This window comes from Aspergillus piperis (assembly GCF_003184755.1).
Source record: "Aspergillus piperis CBS 112811 unplaced genomic scaffold BO85scaffold_22, whole genome shotgun sequence".
NCBI classification, from domain to species: domain Eukaryota; kingdom Fungi; phylum Ascomycota; class Eurotiomycetes; order Eurotiales; family Aspergillaceae; genus Aspergillus; species Aspergillus piperis.
In genome coordinates, this window is record NW_020291612.1 from 181,768 (window position 1) to 204,943 (window position 23,176).

The following is a 23,176-nucleotide window of genomic DNA, read 5'->3' on the forward strand; positions in this document are numbered from 1 at the left end:
ACCATCTTCTTCTTCTTCCAAAGTATCATCTGTGTCATCCGGGAAACCGTGTAAACCAGTCTTTATCTCCCAATTTCATCAAGATCTTTACAATTGTCCGCGGTTTTCGTGATATTCGCCACATCTTCCGCTATTTTTCCGAGCCGGTCCTTTTCTGTCGCTTAGCCCGATGATCAGTCAAGTTGATGGATCTCAAACCCAATATTGCATCCGCTACGATATACTCCAACTGGAGTAAGCCAGATATTATCCGCCATGTCTTCAGTGACCATACAGTCGTGTCTTTACGGCCTTTATGGCCTGTTCATAAAGTAAGATACGTGGCCATCCTTGGGAAGTCATTTAGTTCTTTCCTGCAGATTACCAATTCTCCCAAAAGCAACCCGTGGAAGGTTTACACTATTGGACGCCAATGGCTCGTATTTGAAGCAATAAGGTGTTGAGTCACCTATACGTCTTGGCTATATCCCACAGGCGGGAATACCTCCTGTTACATACAGTTTATTTTACTAGCTTTAGCCACAATTACTACTAGCGCCAAGAGCTGCAGTATAACGAAAATATATGTAATCTGGAGGGATAGGGATTTATGCGTACTGTATAATTGTGCATCAGTCCAAGCCTCCCTGGGTTGATCATGAGCCCCACATACTATCTATTCTATAGCGTGATTGGATATGCCAATGTGTCCCGCAGGCTTAGAGCCATCGACCTGCAAGACTGTGCATTAGCGCCATTATGCTGGTCTGTGCAGAGAGTGGGTACATAAATCCCTGATATCTAACACTTTCATTGGTTACTTGGGCAAGGCCCACATATTTAGAGCGACTCACTCAGGCCGTGCATGAAGAATGGCTCTAAAAGGTACACTAAGGCAGCTCCGTGCAGATGGCAGCTGTCAAATGTAGGCCCATGCATATGAATGGCTCTAAGAAATGGCACTAATGCACGGCCCCAGGATGGCTCTAAAAGTAAAGCTAATGCAGTGCCGTGCATATGGCAGTTCAAGATCGTATTACCAATACTATTCATCATGACAAGGTCACTGGTTAATGGTAGTATTCATGCAGTTCGTCGAGAAACTGTGAAGTAGAAATTATCTAAAACACTATGAATATTTCGGTTCTGGGTGGGCATGAATAGTATAGATTCGGGTGAAGACGCTGAAAGTGAACCCCGTCAATTCATCATATCGGATCAGCTGAAGGTATATATTTTCTGCGTTTGAAGGCTGGTTTCCTTTTATATTCGAACAACTATCTGCTATATATATGTATATATTTTACTCGAGAGCTGTACCACAAGCAATGATATACTCATTCCCATATATACAAAATATCGCTCGTTATTCTTATAAGTTGCCCAACAACTTCAAAGTCTATATGGTATATATTAAACACTTCTATACTACCTAAGGTCAGTACTTATTTCCGAAAGCTTTCGAATGGCCGTCGCCAACAGCTCTGGTCCCGTATTCTGAAATTGATTACTGAAGCAGGATTCATGACTCTAAAGCCGGGAAATTATAAGTTTACACTAAACCCCACTCAGGTTCGCAACTGGCCAGACTTCACCAAGGAGATAAAGGGCCTCGTAGAACCTTACTGCGGTAAATATGAGGCATTCATACCTACCATATCTCGAGAGATAATTGGCGTGGCGAATGAGTTGGGGGTGCAGGGTCGCTTCGGAAATAATGTGCTGCAATTTGTTGGGGAGATAATGGATCTGATGGAAATTGGAGTCCGTTTCGGAGACGCGCAATATGGTGTGTATAAACGCCAAGATCCTGTAAAGAAAAAGCAGAAGCGAAAGTGCGGCTTGCAGAAGATCACAAGGCAAAGTCGAAACTCATACCCGATATAGTAATGGTGGATCGAAAGACGCATACTATCAGAGTAATGGGCGAGGTTAAGACATTCTGGACATTCGCACCGAAGAAACGCCAAACGCAGCACAATTCCTTGTCCAATAAGCTAGGCAAGTGGTCATTTGCCTATCTGAAACAGGATTTCGGAAGCTGACTGTACTACTAATAATATAGGTCAACTCGCACGATACATGGACGACCACTACTGTCGCTATGGCTTTCTCACGATCTAAGAATATACATGGTTCGTCAAGCGTCAGGATGATACCCACTTCCTCATGTCTCCACCTATAAGCGCAACGGCGCAATCGTCTGCGTACGGCGTTTCTCTTCGCGAATGTCTCTTCGTCACGGCAATTAGAGCTGCGGACGACAAAGAAAGCGACTACGGTTTCCGGATGTGGACTGCAGTTGGTAGGCTATGGCTCTCTAAAGATCTGTAGCGTTTGCTAATATATTTAATCAGACAGTTCGTCGATACACACCTTCTTTGATCGGGCGGTACTCGCGCAGGGTAAGAAAGAGGCGACAGTAAACCGCGTTGCTTAGGGTAGCCTGATAATGCAGCATGGATTGATTGAAAGATATTCTTATACTCAATCTCTATAATAGCTCTACAATTTAAGTTGACGCAGCGTGACAAACATGGGAGGTCAGGTCTACGTTGGTAATTGGTTATATCAGGGTCAAGCTCCATAGATAGATTCTATGCAGGCCCATGCATACAGAATCGCTCTAAAAGATAGCACTAATGCACGGCCACAGAATGGCTCTAAAGTGGCACTAATGCAAGACCGTGCATATAGAATGACTCTAAAGCATGGCACTAATGCACAGCCGTAAAATGGCTCTAAAAGTGTCACTAATGCATCTGTCTATAAGGGGCTCAAGCACGTGATGCAGATCAGGTTGGAAGACTGATCAATAATCTTTTCTACTAGTAGCACTCTTCCTCTGGACCTTTCACCGAACTAGCCCGGCTAGCTCAATCGGTAGAGCGTGAGACTCTTAATCTCAAGGCTGCGGGTTCGAGCCCCGCGTTGGGCTGTTCAACTTCCTCTTTCCCTTTGCCCGGCTAGCTCAATCGGTAGAGCGTGAGACTCTTAATCTCAAGGCTGCGGGTTCGAGCCCCGCGTTGGGCTTTCTTTTTTGTTTTTATCACTTCTGGTTGAGTTTTTATTCGGATCCTCTATCCCCTGCCCTTTTTCTTTTTTTTTTTTCCCCTACTTTTCCTTTTTTTAGCCTTGTCATGTCTGGATCAGCATTTATTTGCTTTGGGTTTTCTTACTTGATGGTCGCGCGGTGTAGTGCTAGGTAATGCGTGACCTACTACCGAAATATATATACCTATAGGAACCATTATCTTACACTTACAACCTTAGGCGTAATGGTACTAGTAGCGGTATGTAAAACACCAAATTCGGCCATCATTGAAAGGATAGAGATATTTCATTGAGTATAACCTACTCAGACATTCTTTGTAGCATTTCGTGTCTACTGCAAGCAGTAGAGGAAGGGGCCTTGCAGGTTTTAAGAGTTTCTCTGCCGAATTCAAAGGGAACTTGATGCGATCTTGCTTCATATTGCAATGTAATTTATGGAAAGGTAAACGCCAGAAACCTTTCACATCTCTTTGCCATTATTCTCATTTCCTAGCGTTCTTTACAAATCCTTTTCAAGATCAGGTAAAATCATCGGTCGCCCCCTCCGCCGAGATTCATCGCTGCACTCACACACGCCAGGTGGCTAAACGCCTGCGGCATGTTGCCGATTTGCTCTCCGGAAGTCGCAACCTCCTCGGAGAACATTCCCAGATGATTTGCAAAAGAGAGAATGCTATCGAACTGCGATGTAGCTGTCTTGCGCAGTTGTTGGAAGAACGGGTCGTGAGGAAGATATGCTTTGGACTTGGCGGCCTGATGATGACTGTCAGCTATCGAGATGGAATAACTAGGAGGCAAGTTCGGAACTTACGCGCATCATGGCTTCGACGAGCCAGAATGTGACCATTAGGAAAGCGCCTTCGTTGCCTCCAACACCTGGGATGATTGTTAGATGTGAGTCGTAATCAAAGGAGACGGGGGACAGCTTACCATCATCGACCTTCCCAGTATCATACCGTGATACCATATTAGCCACACTCAACCCTCCTTTTGCGGGAACATCCGTAATCTTCTGGATGGTGCTCAACAACCGAGGATCGTTTGGCGCTACAAAAAACACCAACGGCGCAATAAGCACAGCAGCGTCCATGGCATCTTGATTCTCATAACTCATGCAGAAAAATCCCTTCTCTGCGTTATACCCCTTGGTCATGATCTCATCGTATAGTGCATCACGTTCGTGCATCCATCGTGCCCGGTCCGGACACGGTAAATTGGATCTCTTCTCCGCTAGACGCACGCCACGATCCAAAGCCACCCAAAGCATAATTTTTGAGTAAACAAAGTTCTGCGGTGGCCCGCGCACTTCCCAGATGGACTGGTCAGGCTGATGGCGGATCTGGATGACGAAATCGATCATGCGACGGATAGCTCGCCACTGGTCGTATGAGATATCGGCTGCGTGTTTGTTGTAGAGATAAATACTGTCCATAAGTTCTCCGTAAATGTCGAGCTGGATATGAGTCGCTGCACCGTTGCCGATACGCACCGGTCGGCTCCCCCGGTACCCCTCTAGATGGTCGAGTTCCATCTCGGGGATCTCGCGCTCACCATGAATAGTGATCATGATAGGCAGAAAGGGCTCCCCTGGCTTTGGATTCTTATCCATCGGCGGGAAGATACGCTCGAAGATGAAGTTGATGTACGATTCGGCTTCTTCTGGATAGCCGTTCTTCAAGAACACATAGACGGTGAATGCGGCATCGCGTACCCATGAATACCGATAGTCCCAGTTGCGACTCCCACCTATATGCTCAGGTAGTGAGAAGGTGGGAGCTGCCACGATTGCTCCGGTTGGCTTGTAGGTCAGAAGCTTCAGAACGAGTAGACTGCGCTCCACTTGCTCGCGGTAGTGGCCTCGGAAGGTGCATTTGCTGGTCCAATCTGACCAGAAATCGCCAGTCGTTCGCTCAATCTGCTGTAGAAATGGCGCTAAATCCTGGGAATTGCACGTTATGGATTCCTGATCGTGAAGAAGCATAGTGACGGACTGTCCTTCTTTTAAGGTAACCTTCCCAATCAGACCGGGGCCCAGGTGGCCGGGTCGGTCGGACAGTTCAAATTCAATGCTAAGATCAGAGTCGTCCTCAGAAATATCACCCTTGTCTCCCAAAACGCTGACAGCCAGATTCTGACTCTCTGACTGGAAGTGGTAAACTTGGATACCGTCATCCGAAGCCGAAGACTGTTGGGCTATATGTGAATCGCGGGCGTAATTGAACGCTGGGAAGAGCTCGATTTCTATCTCCATTTCACCACGCACGCACTCTGCTTTCCGCACCATCCCTGAACGACATGCCTCCTGTTGTGCAGACCCTTTGTTCTGATAGCATCGACACCACTGGGGAAGCCCTTTCTCAACCACATGCGGCTTGGGCTTTGCGATCGGAAAATAATCCAAGATATTCACCACTCCCTCCTCATGAATCCAACGGGTCTCCAGCATGTTGGTGTACGGGCGATAGCGCTGCTTACTCAAAGGATTCTTCAATCTGAGATCCGGAGTAATCGAAAAATGACCTCCCTTCTCCTTGTCTAGAATGCGGCAGAAGATGGAAGGGGAATCGAACACGGGCCAGCACATGGAGTCGACGCTGCCATTCTTGCTGACCAGTGCACAAGTGTGCATGTCCCCCACCAGGCCATAGTCTTCAAGCCCGCAATATTCGTTTGCCGGATCCATGGTGCAATGGGTGATGTGAGTTGGAGAAACAGAGTTGGTCTGTCAGACGTGCTGACCTCTTTATATCCATATGACGTCAGAGCTGAATATCCGGTGACACCCGGTATGTTTGACCATTTGCATCCGCATTCACCATTGTATTACTGTCATTGTTTTGATCGCAGTTCTAGGATACTACTAGGGGTAGGGTAATGTTGTGGAGTTTTTTGACAATATCATTTGTGCTTAGTAGTGTAAAATACTCACATAAACAGTGCAAGCGGTCTAGGGAATACATAGTGGGTTAGTATGAGTCTTCGTCTATCACTCTTTCCTTTTCTTTCATTCATGTTCCCCACGTTGACATTTTCGCTGTATGGAGCCTTTTCTTTTCTTCTTCATTTTTTCTGCTCTGTTGTTCGTATGCCCTTCTTTTAAGTTCCAACTACATAGTGTGTTCATGGTTGGCGTTATTGATGCGAGCGCCGGCGTAGAGCCCACGGAACCACAGACAAGGTACGTATAAAAGGCGGTCTCTCTGTACACCCCTACCAAGACATATCTTTGTGCATTTAACGCCCAGGCAGTAGCAGACCTCATGAACAATAAACTAATCAATACTATAAGTAATGTCAAGCCGTAGCCAGGCCAATGCGAGACTGATTTTCAGACTGTACAAATAGTTATATTCGAGAGCTTGGTAATTATACCAGAAGTTTGAAATTTTAATAGTTATTGTATACACATCAGGGCCCGGGCACCAAATGCAGTGAACTATACCGTCATGTGCATAAGCATGGTACCAACCCGCGCCTTACCCGAAAGGAGATTTTCTCAGTCTTGCTAAGTAATACAGCAAAACTACTTCGTGTTTAATATTCTATTATTATGTATTATTTGTAAATACCATCTTATTATTTGAGATCATTCTCTTTATAATACTCATCAGGATTAGAGTTATTAGGATAATTATATGTTCACTGCCTCTTCAGAGTATACTACTGTCATATATTAAGTGGTGAGATACCACCTGCTCCCGTGTATACATGTCTATATAAGCAGGATTCTAGGGGTCCGCAGGTAGCTGCGGGTAATGATGGTCTTTTTGGCCTTGTGGTAGCAACTCTCCTAGGTTGTTCTCTGACAACTACAATGCTGCCTACGCAGCAGGAAAACTAAAACGCGCCTTGCGCCACCAACAAACCAACGTCCATTTAAGAAACGTAGTTGGCTAACAACCTGCAACTAAAAAGCCAACTCACCATCATCACCGCCCTAAGCGAGGCGATCTCTACCCCTCTTCCAGAAGAGGAAGGTAAGCTCAGTCTCACCAATCAATACGGCCAAACTGCCAAGAATTCCCTCTTTGGGATTCTGCTGCCCGCTACCGCCCGTCATTACCGTCTCGTTACCCGAGACCCTCCACAATCCCACTATTGAATAGTGTGCTACTTTGGCTTGGTCACGAGGATCAAGTCTGTATTGTAAGCAAAAAGTGCGGGGTATATCATGGCGGCATCCCAAATAATAGATTCTTGAGCGAGACTGAGAAAACTGCCTAATAGGCCACTCCTGCAATGCCAGGGCTTTCCAAGGAGCATAAATAATCGAGGGCAGCCCCGGACATTATTATCTTTTAGACGGATAGTCCAACACAAACAACTTGCTCATTCAGACAAATCATTCGTACAGACGAAAAAATGACTTTCGCTCGCTTCCGCCTGGAATCGATCTCTGATTTGTCTCAATCGCACTCTGTTGTGCCGGCCAGGCCCTCTTCTCATCCATCAGTGCCTTCGGACAAAAAGAAGCATTCCCAGAAGATACACTGTCGATGGCTTTTTCTTACCTACTTCGATTCTTCGTTGGAGCAAGAAGATGATTTTGTAAATAGGTTTCGAGCGATGTTGGAGCAAAGATCCCTCGCTTCTTCTACGTTTTATGGATGTCGTGAGGAGCATGCGGAGAGCGGCGTTCTCTATCATGTCCTTCTACACCTCGAGAAGCAGGTTAATTGGAAAGTCAGCAGTGCTCGCAGATACCTCCAGGTTTCAGATAACCCACATGAGCCTATCAAAATAGTCACTCGTCACCCTAGAGTGAACTACGAAGACTTCAAACACAGCCATGTTGAATACTGCGAGCGGATCGCACTCGACGATTGTTTTGGCACACGTCCAAGTATTTCTGCGGCAAAGGACCCCAGGTACAAGCGGAAGTGGGTGGAAGTTGACCAGCAGCCAACGAAAGCTGCCAAGCGGGCTAAAATAATCGAAATTCTAGCTCATGAATATGAAAGGGATATCGACAGTATGAAATCTGCTCTTGATTATGAGCGTCGCGGGGAGGATTGAGTTGGGGGCACGTTCCCATTGCCAGATTACATTGTGCTGTCTGATTGATATCATGACGAAGATCGAACGATGAATGCCCGAAAGCCTGGAATATTACAGTTAGCAAATGGGTTATGGTCAGTCTTGCTTATGGTCAGCGAGACGTTGCTAGATATAGATCTGTGTTTCATGTTTGCTTCAATTGGTAGAGCTGTTTATTAACACTGAAACTGCGGGTTGATGCGTTGATCGGTATTGATTTTGATTTCGCCAAAGTTCATTCTATATTGTATTAGGTTGGTGACATTAGATTAATGGGCTTTATCATTTACATTGATTGATGTGCCTTACTGCTGCGCATATTCGTGCTCACAACTGAAGGAAATCTCCCCAAGAAAGCCAACTAGTATCCTCATCGTCCTGCAACTCGAAAGCCCCAGGGTTATGTAAACCCAAGCTGGATGTCAAATCACCCAGACGATTGTTACGCTTCTTATCAAAGAGTCGTTGGATAAATCGAGGCGTGGTGACGGATTCTAGACCTCCCTGGCTTTTATCCAGCTCGTAACTGCGAGATTCCCATGCATCCAAAACCAAGTCTGTGAACGAAACAAAGAAAGGGTTACTGTCATCGATAAGCTCGGGATGTTCGCTGAAGAGGTTCTCTACCAGCTGCCAAGCAAGTGCTACGCGGTCCCCGGAGCGTCGTTGCCGCAGCTCAAGCAGGATGTGGATATAAGCGTCCATATAGGTATCTGTCGTGAAGTGCGTGAATAAGTAATAGGGAAATTTGCTGCGGATTCTGATATCCATCATGGATTGTACCCATGTCAGGGCTGATTCAAACAGAATGTCACGTTCGTCACGTGTTATATGGATCTCGTTGCCAGCTGCACCGAACCGTCGGCGAGGATGATGAATTTTAAACCTGAACCGCGCGATTGAGAGATTTGCAATGGCTTGAGTAAGGCTATGAAGGGGGATGTGTGGATCAGAATTACGAGTATTTCTCCAACAGTATATGTCGTTGAGCTCGTCAACCGCCTTGCTCTCCAGTTCGATTATCTCCTTAGACTTCACCGAGCCCTGCATCACACTTTCAATGAGCTGAGTGGCTGTCGGAGAGCGTCGGCGCCAGTTGGAAACCTCCATTTTTAACAAGACACACATCATTTCTGTGGGACCGTTGTGTTCCAAAGGAGCTTCAGTCATGTCCGGGTGCAGATCCACGTCGTTTACGTTAAGTGGGAGGCGGACGTCACCTATCTCGGAAGATGGTGGTGGCTTCATCCCTGGTGTAGAGCTAATGCGACACCGAGCTTCGAGGCCGCGGAGCTGCCACCATAAACGAATGCGCATTTCCTTCTCAAAGAAAGTTATGTTGGGGTCAGAGGTGTCTTGATGTAGGCCCATCTTCTCGGCTAGTCGAAGGGCGGCGCCGGACAGAGTGGTTGTTAAATCACATCTTGGGTTAGAGAAAAGGAATAATACCAGTGCCTGTAGAACTTCGAGGTCGCTGGTTGTGAGAAAGTCTGCTGCAATGAGAGCACGCAGAGTTGCGGTTCGGTATTGTCTCAGAATAACGGCCTTTTGCAGGCCAAAATACGTCTCACATTCGCCGGGTGAGCTAGAGGTGATTGAAATGGTATAGATAGCAAATAAGATAGCTGTCAGTGGTTTGGATGCGCAGTATGAATTGCAGCTAGTATCCAAGACACGCTGCTGCAGGGTAGGCACATGGACGATCTTTGTCATCGGGTGAACTCTTTCTACGAATATCTGCCACAACCGGTAAATGTGTTTTGGCTCGGGATGGAAGTCATGGATGCTTTGCGTATCAGAAATAGCCTCTCCAAGGGAAGGAGTAGGATACAGGGCGGGGTCATCCTTGTATCCGAGGCTCTGGATAGGGGGATACTTGAGCTGTTTACAAAGGGCTATTAGTATTATACGAGTATGGTAGTAGCCGGAAACACATACTTCTGGCCTGAGGTCTGACCACAAACATCTATCACCATTAGTAACATATTGCAGACTGCCTGCTGTTTGCCGGATATCTTACCGTTCTCTTTCTGCAGTCGTGCCATCTGTAAGTAGTGATGATTCTTGGACACTAGCCTCATTGATCTTCTCAGCGCGTGAGCCAGCCGAATGACTCTCCTTCGGTTGAGACTTCTGGTTTGGAGGGATCCAGATGTGGGTGTGTGAGGAGAAATCGATATTGTGACTCCGCATGAGTTCTTCGTAGCGGGCTAGTCGCGCGAGAAGCTCTTCATCAGCAGCCCTCTTTCGTGGTCGAGGTGAGGCAGGGGTTTCGTATATACACTGAGCATGCGCCCTGAGGCAGTTAGAGCAGGGCTCGCTCTTGTCGCATTTCACCTTGCGACGAGCGCAGAGAGAACAGGCGAGCTTCGGTCGATTCGGGCCTGGAGGCCCAGATGGAGGGGTGGACAACATCCCCTAGATAGAGACTGAGGCTGTTATTTTTATAAGTGTTTCGAGCATATTTTGGCAGGATATTGTCCTCATAGTATGGAGTGGACGTGTTCAAAGGGCAAATCGGGCGATTCATGCCCGAGATTGAGTTCTTCGGAGCCTTCGGGTCCCAGAATGGTTTAGCGTGGTTTGTCTTGGATCCCGAGACGGCCGGCTGTATTTCCGAAGGGTATCTGTACTACAGCTGTATCCTCATAAAGATGTCTTCGAACACCCCCACCCCCCGGCCGAGGATGGCGACTTATAATTTGAAAAGAAACGCGTTCCATTGATTCTGACATGAAATATTTCCGAAGTGCGTGATGCTGGGCTCGTCCAGTCTCTAAGTTACTTCTTGAGGTAGTACTAGCATTTGAATCTGCAAGGGTTCACAACAATCAACATGTCCACTGAAAGCAACAGCCGGACTCGAGGCCACAAAGATGAGGATAAGACAACTGCCAAAGATCGCAGGAGCACCCAGCCTGAAGCGACGTATCCCTCGGGCCTAAGGCTTGCAATGATCATAACATCCATGTTGATTGGCATGTTCCTCATGTCTTTGGTATTCTCCAATACTCCGGTCTATATAGTATATCGAGCTGACATATACACAGGACCGCATGATTATTTCAACAGCGATACCTCAGATTACCAACGAGTTCAACTCAGCGGGCGATATTGGCTGGTACGGAACGGCATATTCGCTGACAAACTGTGCGTTTCAGCTGATGTTTGGCAAGCTGTATCGTTCTTTCGATATCAAGGCTGTATTTATGTCGTCTATAATACTATTCGAGGCGGGGTCGGCCCTATGCGGTGCTGCACCGAGTTCCATTACCTTTATCATAGGCAGGGCCATTGCCGGGATGGGAGCTGGTGGAATTTCATCTGGCGCCGTGGGTTGATCAACCATTTATTATGAAAATGTCTTTTACTTATATATCCATTTAGATGGTCATTATTGTCTATGCCGTTCCGCTCCATAAGCGTCCTAAGTACCAGGGCTTATTTGGAGCTGTGTTCGGGGTCGCGTCAGTGTCAGGTCCGTTGATTGGTGGCGTCTTTACCACCGACGTTACATGGAGGTGGTGTTTCTATATCAACCTCCCTCTTGGTGGGGTGGTCTTCGTTGTCGTCTTCTTTCTATTGCATATCCCGGCACAAACATCCACCAATACACCACTGAAAGAGAAGCTGCAGCAGCTGAATCTCTTAGGAATGATCGCGCTTATTCCCGGTGTTGTCTGCCTATGCCTGGCCTTACAGTGGGCCGGTACCACATATAACGTAAGTTAACCGCTTCTCCATTAGGGCAAATATCTAAGCTATAAGGAATTATAACACTGTCTAGTGGAGCAATGGGAGAATCATCGCACTGCTTGTGCTTGCATTCGTGCTTCTTCTCGCCTTCCTGGGTATCCAAATTTGGAAGCCAGAGCAGGCCATACTGCCACCTAAAATACTCCTCCAGCGTAGTATTGCGAGCGGCTTCTGGGTGAGCTGCTGCCAAGGCGCACATACAATGATCATCAGTGAGTCTTCACACAACTTACTGGCAGAAACCGCATACCAATGACCATACTAGTATACTACTTTCCCATATGGTTCCAGGCTATTGAAGGCGTCTCGGCAGTCAGCAGCGGTATACACCTCCTTCCGACCATAATACCATTGGTTGTAGCATCCATCATCACCGGCCAACTCATCTCCCGCATTGGATACTACACGCCTTTCTTGATTTTTGGTGTTTGTCTTACATCAATCGGAGCCGGTCTGATCACCACCTTGGATGTGAACACCCCAGAAGCAAAATGGATCGGTTACCAGATTCTATACGGCTACGGCCTTGGTACATCAACCCAGATCAACAACATTGCTGTGCAAACTGTGTTGCCCCGGAAGGATGTCGCTATCGGAGCGTCGCTTATGTTCTTCGGCCAGCAGCTTTTCGGTGCTATTTTCACTTCTGTTGGTGAAAATGTCCTTTCAAATCAGCTGGCTCGGCGTCTTTCACGAATTCCGGATGTGGAAATCACTCCGCGGGTGATTCAGAGTACGGGTGCGACGGACGTGTTAAGCCTTATTCCTGAGAGATATCGAGATGATGGTTTACAAGCTTATAATGATTCTCTGCGCGTGTGCTTTCAGGTAGGACTTATCATGGCTTGTCTTGCTAGCATCGGTGCAGTTTGTATGGAATGGCGCAGTGTGAAGCAGAACAAGCCTGATGTTGAGCGCAAGAGTGAGAAAGGAAGTGAAGGGGAGGCTCCTACAAACATGGAAGATGATAACGGGATCGATAAGAAGAACGGGGACTGTTAAAGCTGAGCAGTCGCCCAGGAACATCGATGTCCCATTGCTTCCCTCCTGTTTCTACCATTCATCCGGGACAGCTAGACGCCAAAATGGAAAATCACAACTCCTTCTATAATTCTTACAGAAATCAAACAATATATATACCAAATTAAAAACAGGAACAACCATAAATTCTCAACTACCAACCCATCAAGCAAGTAACCTCTTCAACCACCCCAACCTCGCCTCCCTCGCCCTGCGACTAACCTCCGCCTCAGGCACAAAAGCATCAAACCCATGCCAGCACCCAGGCCAAACATGCAACTCCGTAGCGACTCCATCCCTCCACAACCTGGCCGCATACGCAAGATCCTGATCACGGAACACATCCGCCTCGCCAACATCAATAAACGTCTCGGGCAGTCCCACAAAGCTCTCCGCTCTCAGCGGAACCGTATACATATCGGCAAACTCCCGATTCACTCCGAAGGCAAAATCACTCGCCTGCGCCGCATCCGCCTTCGTCAACGGCGCAATATCCCCGAACTGTTCCATCGAGTTCCACTCCACGCTGTCGTCTACCCAGGGGTACATCAGCACTTGGCCTTTGATCGCGGGTCCCGCGCGGTCTCTTGCTAGAAGGCTCAGGCCAGCGGCGAGGTTACCTCCCGCTGAGCCACCACATACGACTAACTTGGACGGGTTGAACCCTAGATCATGTGCATGCTCACTCATCCACTTCAACGCCGCATAGCTATCCTCCAATTGCGCAGGCTGGGGATGTTCCGGCGCGAGACGGTACTCTGCCGTCATGATCACTGCGCTGAGGGATTCAACCCAGTCCAGCACGGTGAAGCCCATGAAGCGGTTTCCAGTGGAGTGCCCGCCACCGTGCATGTGCAGGATCCCCGGGGTGGAGGAGACGTCTAAAGTGGTGTGCTTTGGGCGGAAGATGGTGGCACGCAGGGGGCCAGCGGGACCCGGGATGTCGACTTCTTGGTAGGCGATAGTGGATTCATGGCCCTTGAGGGTGTTTTCGAGTGTGAAGTGTGTGGTCAGGTAGTCACGGTAGACGCGGCGCTTTTCGGGCGTGCTGATGTCCATCGTTGGGATGGTTTGGTGGATGGCAGAGAGGGAGGGGTGGAGGGGTGGGCGGGTGATAGGGGACATGTTGATGATATGGATGTGAATGGTTGTTTGGAGTAGTGATGGCTGATTGTTTTGGTGTTGAGTGATAGTGTTTTAGATGATGTCTATTGTTCTCTTTATATACATCTCGTTTCTGTATGTATTCGGAGTGATTATTCCTGCTCGGGCATATTCTTGGTCATCCTGCTTAGGGCATTGGCGGGTAATGTGTCCGGTCCACTTAGGACTGATAGAGTGCGGGCAAATCATCGCTCCGGAATGTCTCCGTGATGGTGAGATTCCATCCCGAAGGATGAGAGGCTAACGAGTTCAGGTCTAGTTCGGAGTCATCCTTAATAATTAATGACCCGATGGCCGACCGTGATTAGTGTACTGTAATTGTCTGCTTTTAGGTGATCATATAACCCGTTGCCTATCATTCTATCATTGTGCGGCAGGTGTCCCAATCCGCCTCTAGGAATACTTCGCTAATTTCGGAGAGACTCAATTGTCCTTATGGCATTAGCTCAAGCTAGGGTTGATGTTTCAGGTGTATTCGGAGTTTGGAAAGGGGGTGGTTGAGATGCGGAAGGTGTGAGTTGCTTTGATTTACAGAAGTACAGTCAGATCTTATTCGCACCCTTTTTGTTATATCGCTACTTTTGTATGAATGACGATCACTCAATCGCACCCCGCGCTTACCCAGGCAACAGCGCTTAACTGCGCCAGCTACAGACACGCCTTTGTAGTCCCTATACTGCTACAATTTTACCCTTGACACTATCACACTACAGCTAGGATTACATAGCAAATACAAGCTACAATACTCAATCAATACCATGTCCTTCATCCCACCACCCCCGCCCCCCGCACCCATCCCCCCACCAACAATTCAAGCACAAAGAAGCACCCCACAACCACCCACCGTCCCCCCCACCGGCCCCAAAGACTCCCTGCTCCTCGAGCTGCACATCTTCAACGGCCACCCCTTCAAAGACCACTGGGCATACTGGATCTCGTCTCCAGATGATCCCCTGGTCGGAGATAAGATCCACGCAACTGGGGACGTGCGCAACGGGTTCATCTTCGAGATCAAGCGCAGCCACAATCTCCGTACCAGTCCGGATATTCCGACGAAGCGGATCCCATTGCAGTGGGTGGATGGGAAGTATTTTGATCAGAAGCTGATGGATGGAATGGAGAGGATTGAGAATGTGCCGGGTTGTGCGTTTGAGAGGATTTTGTATGAGGTGAAGGCACCGGGGAAGTCGTTGAATAGCGTTGGTCAGGAGAGGGGTATGGGAGAGGCTGGGGTTGGGGTTGGGAGGAGGGTGGTGCAGAGGGATTGTCAGACTTGGGTTGTGGAGTCGATGGGGAATTTGGTTAGGGAGGGTGTTGTGGGAAAGGAGGTGAAGGAGTTTGTATGGAGTATTAGGCAGTGAGGGAGTGCAATAATGGTTGCCGATATATTCTAATTCATTATAACTTTGGATTCATTGTAGCATGAAGCATCCGAGTCAGTAGGCTAATAGAGACTCTTTTCCACATACAAGTGCAATCGAAGAGCATATAGAAAGAATGGTATCCGCCTAGTACTATTAGCATCAGACGTCGAATACCGTATTAATATGAAATAAAAAACATTTACATACCGTCTTATCGATGCGATTTCTTTCTGAAATAGGCAAGTTGGATATTGTGGAGAAGTGTGCCTGGGGCAGCTGATAAACAACGCGTCACGGTATTTTCCGAGAGATCTGAAAAATGCTTGGATTTTCTCGGAACTGACCACTAAAAATCTGAAAGTGCGTGATGGAAGTTGATGAAAAGAAAATGCATAAATGAATTTATATAATCGATGGACAGAGTAGCACAAGATCTTGAGACGGACTTCAAGTTCAGGTACGGGCTCAACCATGGGATTCACGAGATAAGATCATTCTGCGGGAAGTAAACACGCACCTTCCCTATCACGGCAGGCGGCGAGGGCCCGAAACTCGGTTAATCCAGGCGGTGAGTCCATATTGCCTGGCTAACCAGGGATCTGGTCGGTCTTTGTTTTGAATCGCCATCCCTCACATCAATCCTTCCACATCTCTCTGTCTCTCACGACAGTCGGCATACACAATGGCAAAGGTATTCCCAGCGGACAGTCCATTGTGCAACCTCTTTGGCACTGCGCCAAAGAAGCCGACTCAAAATGTCTTCGCAGAGCCAGAATCGCCTCCCAAAACGATCACAGACTATCCCCAGCCTCGTGGTGACAGGTAGCTAGGCCATTAAGACACATGTGTTGTATACGAGCCAACACTGACCGAAGCACTACAGTCCCTACGCCACTCCTATTAACTACATCACAATTGGCCGTACCACTTACGCTATCCCCGAATACTACGTCCTCAAAATCCCCAACTTGAAATTCGCCTACATGAAGGAATTCTCCCTCGAAGAAATGTACGCCGACATTGGACATACATTTATCCACTATCTTTACACCGGGGAATATCAAACTCTCGCCGCATCTCCCAACACCCCTCCCTCCAAAGCCCGAGCTCGGGAATTCAAACGCAGCGTGTACGCCTTCCACATGGCTCAGCGACACCAGATTCAGGGCCTGCTGGACCACGCACAGCGCTACATGCATACCTTCGTCGACTCCGTGTCAACACTGGAACTACTCAAGATTGCACGGGAGGTATATGCTACTATGTACACTGGTAGGAAGTGGTTTGAGGACTTCGTGTATGATCAACTTGCTGCAGCGTTCAAAGTCAGCGAAGAACAGTTCAGAAACGATATTCTGAAGTATGGTGTGGGAAGCGATGCAAAATTCGATCAGTTTTTACTGGATCTCGTCTTGAAGATCTACTCTGGTAGCATTGCCAAGTTGACCAAGGCGACTACCAACGGCCCAGCAGCCAGCCGTGCTGCCTTCATGTCCGACGAGGATGCTTCTACTGATCAAACAACTCTTGTATCTGACAGCAATGACACCAAGAGCGACCCCGAAGTTAGCGTGGATTGTTCGGATGACGGTGTCAAGGATACCAAAACCGCCGACACCGTGCCAGATCTACCAGAAGAGAAACCCAAGTCTCCATCTCCTGCTCCAGCTTCACCTCTCTCGTTCGCCTTCCGGTCGCCGCAGCCAGTGAGGTATCAAAGCTTTGCACCGGAACCAACTCCATCAAAGACAGAGCCAAAGTCAGAGCCGGAACCCACACTAAAGGAGACCTTAAAGCCTGCGGCATCTTCAAATCCCGTTCCGGAAAAAGCGGCCCCAGTTCATCCGGAGAAAGCTCCTCAGCCAGAGAAGACGACGCAGCCAGAGAAAGCAACACAGTCAGACGAAGAGATACAGCCAGAGAAAGCCTCGTTCGATAAGCCAGATCCGAATCCAAAATTCACGCCACGGAGCGGAGCGCAAACACCAGAGGATGCCCCCGGCGATGATTCGAGCCCCCGCAAGAAGTCAAAAAAGAAGAGGGGAGGCAAGAAGAAATCCGGGAACTCAAATACACCGTCGTCTGGCAACCCGAATGCACCATCGAACTCTGTTGCTGGCACACCCAGTAAGTGGGTTCCCAAGTGGAAGACAGAATCAATTTCGTTCTTGTAACGATCACGAACGCTAGCGTCTGGACGAGCTCAACCGACGATCTCACCAAAATGTCCGAAATGACTCACGAAGAATTAATAAAATGTCCACTTTTCTATGAGATAGCGATCCAAAGTAGTATGCAGCAGTAAGCCGTCTGTCTATGGTATAGTTGGAAATAGTGATACAAGCATTTTGTGCGAAATGTGCAAATCGCGCCCAGAAAGTGCAGGGCCACAGGCAACCGTTCTGCCTCTAGCGATTCATGTCATCTTACGCAGTAGATTATTATCAGGCAATTTCCCGTTCCATGGATCCAATCTTTCCTTTGGCACTAGCTTGCTCCACAATAGACCGGACCGCACGACGGTCACACCCGGCTAAACCTTAGTATCCACTATCTTCCAGTCAGTTGAACACCGGTTCAAATGGCATTGCAAATTGTTGCACTTGTGGGTCTGCTATGCATGCCATGGGGCCCGAATTCTACGAGTCACCAGATCCAGATCTTCACAAGTCTATCTCTATTGACATAGCTGCAATAGGAGTGCAGCGGCATTGGTACTATCTCCTTTCACGTAAGAGTTAAGTCGATGGTTGAGGTGTAAGTTTGATTCTTATGGTCCCCGTGGAGGAATTGGATAAAACTGTGGTTTGTGGTTGGAGGGTGTATAGCATGATCGTCTATATTAAGAAGAGGGTATCAATTCTATTAGCAAATTATCTACTCCGACTACCATCTAATCGAATGATGCACCAACTCCGCAGCAGCACGTTGTCCCAAATATGTACCAAAATCTATACCAAATGATACCATGCAGGATAAGATCACCGATCGAGCGCGTTCTCCTGACACTGCAAACAATTAGCAAACACAATCACACAAAATACTTCATTCAATCAACACTCACCATCTGCCAATACGTCCCCTTATTCCGCAACAACTCCTGATGACTCCCCTGCTCGACGACCCTCGACCCATAACCACTCCGACTCTCCCCAAAGACAAAGATCGTATCCGCCTTCTGAATAGTAGCCAATCTATGCGCGACCGCCACAATCGTCATACACCGTTTCGCAGCCAACCGCTCCATCGCCGCCTGCACGACCTTCTCAGACTGCGAGTCAAGACTCGATGTCGCTTCATCAAGCAGAAGGAGAGATGGCTTGCGCAGCAACGCCCTTGCAATGCACATGCGTTGACGCTGTCCTCCACTCATGGACGTCTGGGCCTTGATCCCAAGATCAGTGGAGTATCCCTCCGGGAGGGAGGTGATAAAGTCGTGGATCTCTGCGTCCTTGCACGCTTGGATGAGATCGTCCTCGGTATATTCGTGTTCATCCAGTCCGAGGGTGATGTTATCGCGGATAGTGCCTTCGAAGAGTCGGGGTTCTTGTGCTACGAGGGATATCGAACGGCGGTAGTATGAGGCGTCGATGGAGTGGATGTCGTTGCCGTTGATCAGGACTGTTCCTTGATAGGGGGTGTAGAATCTCTCGAGGAGAGATATCACGGTTGTTTTCCCGCAGCCGGATGGGCCGACGAAAGCGACGAATTGGCCACTTTCGATTTTGACGTTGAGATTCGTGAATAAGGGGGTGTCTTGGCTGGGGTAGCGGAATGCGACGTTGGTGAATTCGATGTTGGCCCCGGAGTGGGTTCGGAGGGACTCGGGCTGGGATTTGATGATTTGGGCTTCTTGTTGTTCGGCTTTATCTGGACGGAGGCTTAGTATGCGGTTTGCGGCGGCTATGGCTTGCGCGACGTTGGATCCGAAACTGAAGAATTGGCCGGCGGATTGGCCGCCTTGGATGATTGCGATGTAAATCACGAAGAAGTCGGTCGGTTGGTATTCTCGGGACGCGAGGAGTTGGCCGCCGTACCTGTCGAATTTTGTTAGATGCAGTGATGGACGGTTGGTTATGGAGAACTTACCAGAATGTGAGTGCCATGGCGCACAGCTCGACACTGTCAGAGAATGCGAAGATGAGGGTGGCGTACCAGGCCTTTCGGAAGGCTTTCGTTTGCTGGTCTCGTAGGAGGTTGGAATACCGGTCCAGGATCACATCTTCCATTGTCAAAGCCGAGACGGTACGGAAAGCGTCTATGGCTTCAGCTGCGAATTGCGAACTTCCAGAGTAGACCTTGGCGTTCATTGCCTCGAATTGAATTTCGTAGCGAATGCGCATGAACGCTGCAAGGAATGTGCATGGCAGTGCTGCGAAGACAGCAACGAGACTGAGCTTCCAGCCGAATGTGAACGCGATGATAATACATCCCAGAATACTAAAAATGGACGATAGCGGAAATGCACCGTTAATCCCGACTATCTCTTGCACTTGCTTCGGGTCTGTCGCTAGCCGAGAGACAAGGGAGCCAGAAGCGTTTTCGATCTGATCGTGGAATGGAATAGGCTTGTTGAGCACGTTGTGGAAATATTGCGTTCGATAGAAGGAGGATACTTCCTGCCCAAAAGTCAGTTTCAACATCTATAAGATTGGCATGACACCCTTACAAATGAGAACCTGTTCGAAGAATATCCCATGAGTCCGTAGGATGCAGCTGTCCCTAGGGCCAGAATGAAAAACATCAATGCCCAGAAGTTGGCTGCGTGTGCCAGACTCTGGCCAGTCAACTGGAACACCGCGATAAGTTTCGCAAACAACCAACTTTGAAGTGGGAACGCAGCTACCAGCATTCTTCGTTAGTCTGTATTGGCAACGCAGATTTGAGCGGGCTTACCTCCAGCTCCAGCCGCGCTAGCCACGACTGGAATGTAAAATCTCCAAAGTGCCCTCTGTTCATATAGGAATAGTCCGATGCTGCCGAAGAAGCCCTTGTTCTTCTTTGTCGACTGCTTGCCATCCTGATTCGTAGACATTCGAACAAGTTCATCTGCAGGTTCGAGATCTTCCTTCAATTCCTCGGTTATGTCGCTGGTGGCCGTGTCATCATCCAGTAGCTCCACCTTCTGAGCATTTACAAGGCCGCTATAGACTCCACCGTCGATTTTGAGAAGGTCCTCATGAGTACCCTGCTCGATGTCCACACCACCCTTCATCACAATAATATGGTCGGCTTGTCGGATGGTCGACAGTCTGTGAGCGATGACGATCGTAGTACGATTGCGAGAGAGCCGATCAAGGGCTGCCTGGACAATCTTCTCGCTGCGCACATCGATCGCACTCGTTGCTTCGTCCAATATCAGGATAGATGGTTGGCGCACAATACTGCGGGCTATCGCAAGTCGTTGCCTCTGTCCACCACTTAACTTGGTACCATTCTCGCCAACTGGGGTGTCATATCCCTGCAAAGGTCAGATTTGATACTCAGGGGATTGTCTTGGTCATACCTTGGGCAGCCGTTGAATGAACTCATCTGCGAAAGCCTCCCGACACGCATTTTCAATGAGTTCTTTCTTTTTCTCATGGCTCTCATGCTCCCACTTCGTACCTATTAGCCCAAGGGAGATGTTGTTAAAAATAGTATCGTTGAAAAGAACTGGCTCCTGTTGTACCAGCCCGACCTGGGACCTCCACCACTTTCGATCCAAGTCATTCACATTATGTTCACCCACATAGATCGCTCCTTGATCCTTATCGCTGGTTCCGCTCAGCTGATACCATCGCTCAAGGAGAGCCACGATCGTACTTTTCCCCGAACCCGAGGGACCCACCAACGCCGTTGTCTTTCCCCGCTGAAATCGAGCATTAAGCCCATTCAGAGCTTTCGTGTCTGGTCGGGAAGGGTAAGCAAAGTGGATATTTTCGAGGATTATGTCTACCTCCGCCGAGGCATCAGATCCATCAAGACCGCTAGCGTCGATCTTTTCTGAATCCAGCATCTCGAAGAATGCACCCGCTGCACTAGCTGCCTTGGATATGATGATCAAAGGCGAGGCAATGTTTCCCATAACACTCACTGCCACCATGACCGAGAAAAATACACTACCTTCGATCAGCACAGGAACCCAACCTCGGCCGATGTACTCACGTGATGACCGTGTTAATGCTCCCTATGTGTCCGTCGCGGAACAACTTGAGTCCAAACCAAAAAGCTAAGGAATAACTCGAATACATGGCAAAGAAGATGAGCCCGAACTGAAATCCCAGGAAGACGGACATCTTTCGGCCTCGTTTACGCGCTTCTTCAACCCAAAGCGCATATTTTGTGGCGAGGTTTCCTTCCGCTCCCAGTGACACCACTGTCCGCACCGAGCTAAACACCTCCGCTGCGATGGATGACTGCTTCTCGTCCGCCTTGTCGACACTTTGCTGGGCTTGCGTTAACCGAGGTAGTGTTATGCTGACGGCGATCAGGATGAATAGGAGTGCTGAACTAGTGACAAGTGTCAAGGCCCATGAGTATTTGAATGCGATAATGTATGCTGCCAAGAGCAGGGCAACTGATTGAAAGAGAATGGCTAATTTATCCGAAATGCTCTGCTGGATGGAATTGGACAGGGTGGTGATCGTGTTGGTTACGGCGCCCACTGATACCTGATCGAGCTTACTGATCGGCTGGGCGAATAGCGTCTGCATGTAATCGTGTCGCAGTGTGGCTGAAACTCGAAGACCAATGACGCGGAAGCAGTACTAGCAAGTCAGTAATTGCTCCGGGTTGTCACACACGCAGGCTTACCATGGAGAAATATGTTAAAGTAAATTTGCCGATAAATAGGTAGACAATATATAAGCTGTCATTAAGTTAGTCCGTGATACCTAAGAAGCTCTATCTTTCATTTGCATAGTATCTTACCTCAGTCTGCTCACAGACGCTTTGAAATCCGCTTGTGTCACCGATGTTCCTGCGGAAAAGTATCCATTGAATTCTCCGACCAGGCTGCCGAACACAATATTCATCAGAGGAAGAGGCTATACAATGCGTTAGGTCTATTATCTCCGATGTAACCTATATGCACATACCACTCCAGATCCGATCGCGCATACCATAGCGATTGCAAGGATCACGCGATCAGTAGAATTGGTATAGGAAAGCAGCCTCTGTAGGCAGTCAGCGACGAAACACGGTAGAAGCAAAAGAATCCATACAATGTAATTACCCAGCGATGCATTTTCCTCGCTCTTCTTCTGCTCCTCCGTGTCCTTCTCATCGACCGTGCTTGGTTTTTCTTGATCTCCGATGACGATGGTGTCTTCGCGTGGCTTCTCCGTCGGGCTTTGCCCGGTCGGACTTTCTCGTGAGTAGCCCATTGTGTATGCCTGTACGAGAGCAGGCTAGAGTATTGTCGACCAAACGAAGCATGGTAGTGTATGAGGGCGAGCTGGATTTATAGGGGAGAAACCCTTGCTGGCCAGAGGTTCAGTCTGCAACCAGAAGCGGGTCCAGGCCACAGTGGGCTGGCCCTGGATCAGTGACGACGTATGCATGGAAGGACCTAGCCTACCTAAAAGGTGCAAGTGGCATCTTGTTTACGAGGAGGATCTGAGTTGCCAGGCGATGACTCGACGATGAAAGTCATTGACTCCTTGGAAAAGTGGAGCCGATCGACGTTGCGGACATTCGGGGATTTCCTAATCCCGGGCGGTCAAAGCAGGCTGCCACATTGCCGCCCGGACTTTCGGACTCTTCACTTTCCCGCTGCCAATCTTCATCCCTTGCAACACAATCTCGTCACTTAACCTAAT

At 48.4% G+C, this 23,176-nt stretch overlaps 10 protein-coding genes and 2 non-coding genes across 12 annotated transcripts; 8 read left to right on the top strand and 4 right to left on the bottom strand.

The window, feature by feature from the left end:
- Window positions 1-43: 43 nt before the first annotated feature.
- Window positions 44-2,103, top strand: BO85DRAFT_480891 (uncharacterized protein; the record flags this gene model as incomplete). The annotated part of the gene is made up of 4 exons (XM_025663032.1): window positions 44-311; window positions 667-744; window positions 1,422-1,768; window positions 2,045-2,103. Exons 1-4 carry the CDS (start codon window positions 256-258, stop codon window positions 2,101-2,103), a joined length of 540 nt encoding a protein of 179 aa, XP_025511609.1. The 5' UTR covers window positions 44-255.
- A 45-nt stretch (window positions 2,104-2,148) lies between these two features.
- Window positions 2,149-2,419, top strand: BO85DRAFT_491814 (uncharacterized protein; the record flags this gene model as incomplete). Its single annotated transcript, XM_025663739.1, has 2 exons — window positions 2,149-2,284; window positions 2,337-2,419. 2 exons carry the CDS (start codon window positions 2,149-2,151, stop codon window positions 2,417-2,419), a joined length of 219 nt encoding a protein of 72 aa, XP_025511610.1.
- A 425-nt stretch (window positions 2,420-2,844) lies between these two features.
- BO85DRAFT_t238 lies at window positions 2,845-2,917 on the top strand. The gene has a single exon. It is a non-coding gene; the product is annotated as a tRNA-Lys (tRNA).
- A 22-nt stretch (window positions 2,918-2,939) lies between these two features.
- BO85DRAFT_t239 lies at window positions 2,940-3,012 on the top strand. The gene has a single exon. It is a non-coding gene; the product is annotated as a tRNA-Lys (tRNA).
- A 299-nt stretch (window positions 3,013-3,311) lies between these two features.
- On the bottom strand, window positions 3,312-5,729 carry BO85DRAFT_452898 (glycoside hydrolase family 15 protein). The gene is made up of 3 exons (XM_025660933.1): window positions 3,964-5,729; window positions 3,845-3,909; window positions 3,312-3,786 (listed from the first exon to the last, which is right to left on the bottom strand). The coding sequence occupies exons 1-3, from the start codon at window positions 5,714-5,716 to the stop codon at window positions 3,562-3,564; spliced, it is 2,043 nt and encodes a 680-aa protein (XP_025511611.1). The 5' UTR covers window positions 5,717-5,729; the 3' UTR covers window positions 3,312-3,561.
- Window positions 5,730-7,243: 1,514 nt separating this feature from the next.
- On the top strand, window positions 7,244-8,424 carry BO85DRAFT_452899 (uncharacterized protein). The gene has a single exon (XM_025660934.1). The coding sequence runs from the start codon at window positions 7,396-7,398 to the stop codon at window positions 8,047-8,049; it is 654 nt and encodes a 217-aa protein (XP_025511612.1). The 5' UTR covers window positions 7,244-7,395; the 3' UTR covers window positions 8,050-8,424.
- BO85DRAFT_523359 (C6 zinc finger domain-containing protein) lies at window positions 8,398-10,485 on the bottom strand (the record flags this gene model as incomplete). The annotated part of the gene is made up of 3 exons (XM_025665341.1): window positions 8,398-9,951; window positions 10,009-10,036; window positions 10,091-10,485. 3 exons carry the CDS (start codon window positions 10,483-10,485, stop codon window positions 8,398-8,400), a joined length of 1,977 nt encoding a protein of 658 aa, XP_025511613.1.
- A 288-nt stretch (window positions 10,486-10,773) lies between these two features.
- BO85DRAFT_428854 (MDR family MFS transporter) lies at window positions 10,774-12,828 on the top strand (the record flags this gene model as incomplete). The annotated part of the gene is made up of 5 exons (XM_025658222.1): window positions 10,774-11,068; window positions 11,121-11,402; window positions 11,458-11,793; window positions 11,858-12,038; window positions 12,092-12,828. Exons 1-5 carry the CDS (start codon window positions 10,907-10,909, stop codon window positions 12,826-12,828), a joined length of 1,698 nt encoding a protein of 565 aa, XP_025511614.1. The 5' UTR covers window positions 10,774-10,906.
- Window positions 12,829-13,011: 183 nt separating this feature from the next.
- Window positions 13,012-13,971, bottom strand: BO85DRAFT_480896 (alpha/beta hydrolase; the record flags this gene model as incomplete). The annotated part of the gene is made up of 1 exon (XM_025663033.1): window positions 13,012-13,971. The coding sequence occupies one exon, from the start codon at window positions 13,969-13,971 to the stop codon at window positions 13,012-13,014; it is 960 nt and encodes a 319-aa protein (XP_025511615.1).
- Window positions 13,972-14,768: 797 nt separating this feature from the next.
- On the top strand, window positions 14,769-15,371 carry BO85DRAFT_428860 (uncharacterized protein; the record flags this gene model as incomplete). Its single annotated transcript, XM_025658223.1, has 1 exon — window positions 14,769-15,371. The coding sequence occupies one exon, from the start codon at window positions 14,769-14,771 to the stop codon at window positions 15,369-15,371; it is 603 nt and encodes a 200-aa protein (XP_025511616.1).
- A 617-nt stretch (window positions 15,372-15,988) lies between these two features.
- On the top strand, window positions 15,989-17,845 carry BO85DRAFT_471703 (uncharacterized protein). The gene is made up of 2 exons (XM_025662496.1): window positions 15,989-16,196; window positions 16,258-17,845. The coding sequence occupies exons 1-2, from the start codon at window positions 16,057-16,059 to the stop codon at window positions 17,546-17,548; spliced, it is 1,431 nt and encodes a 476-aa protein (XP_025511617.1). The 5' UTR covers window positions 15,989-16,056; the 3' UTR covers window positions 17,549-17,845.
- A 365-nt stretch (window positions 17,846-18,210) lies between these two features.
- Window positions 18,211-22,999, bottom strand: BO85DRAFT_452901 (ABC transporter ATP-binding protein). Its single transcript, XM_025660935.1, has 11 exons — window positions 22,580-22,999; window positions 22,454-22,531; window positions 22,287-22,402; window positions 22,170-22,224; window positions 21,522-22,123; window positions 20,881-21,475; window positions 20,271-20,835; window positions 20,044-20,216; window positions 19,464-19,993; window positions 18,439-19,411; window positions 18,211-18,382 (listed from the first exon to the last, which is right to left on the bottom strand). Exons 1-11 carry the CDS (start codon window positions 22,739-22,741, stop codon window positions 18,356-18,358), a joined length of 3,876 nt encoding a protein of 1,291 aa, XP_025511618.1. The 5' UTR covers window positions 22,742-22,999; the 3' UTR covers window positions 18,211-18,355.
- Window positions 23,000-23,176: the final 177 nt, after the last annotated feature.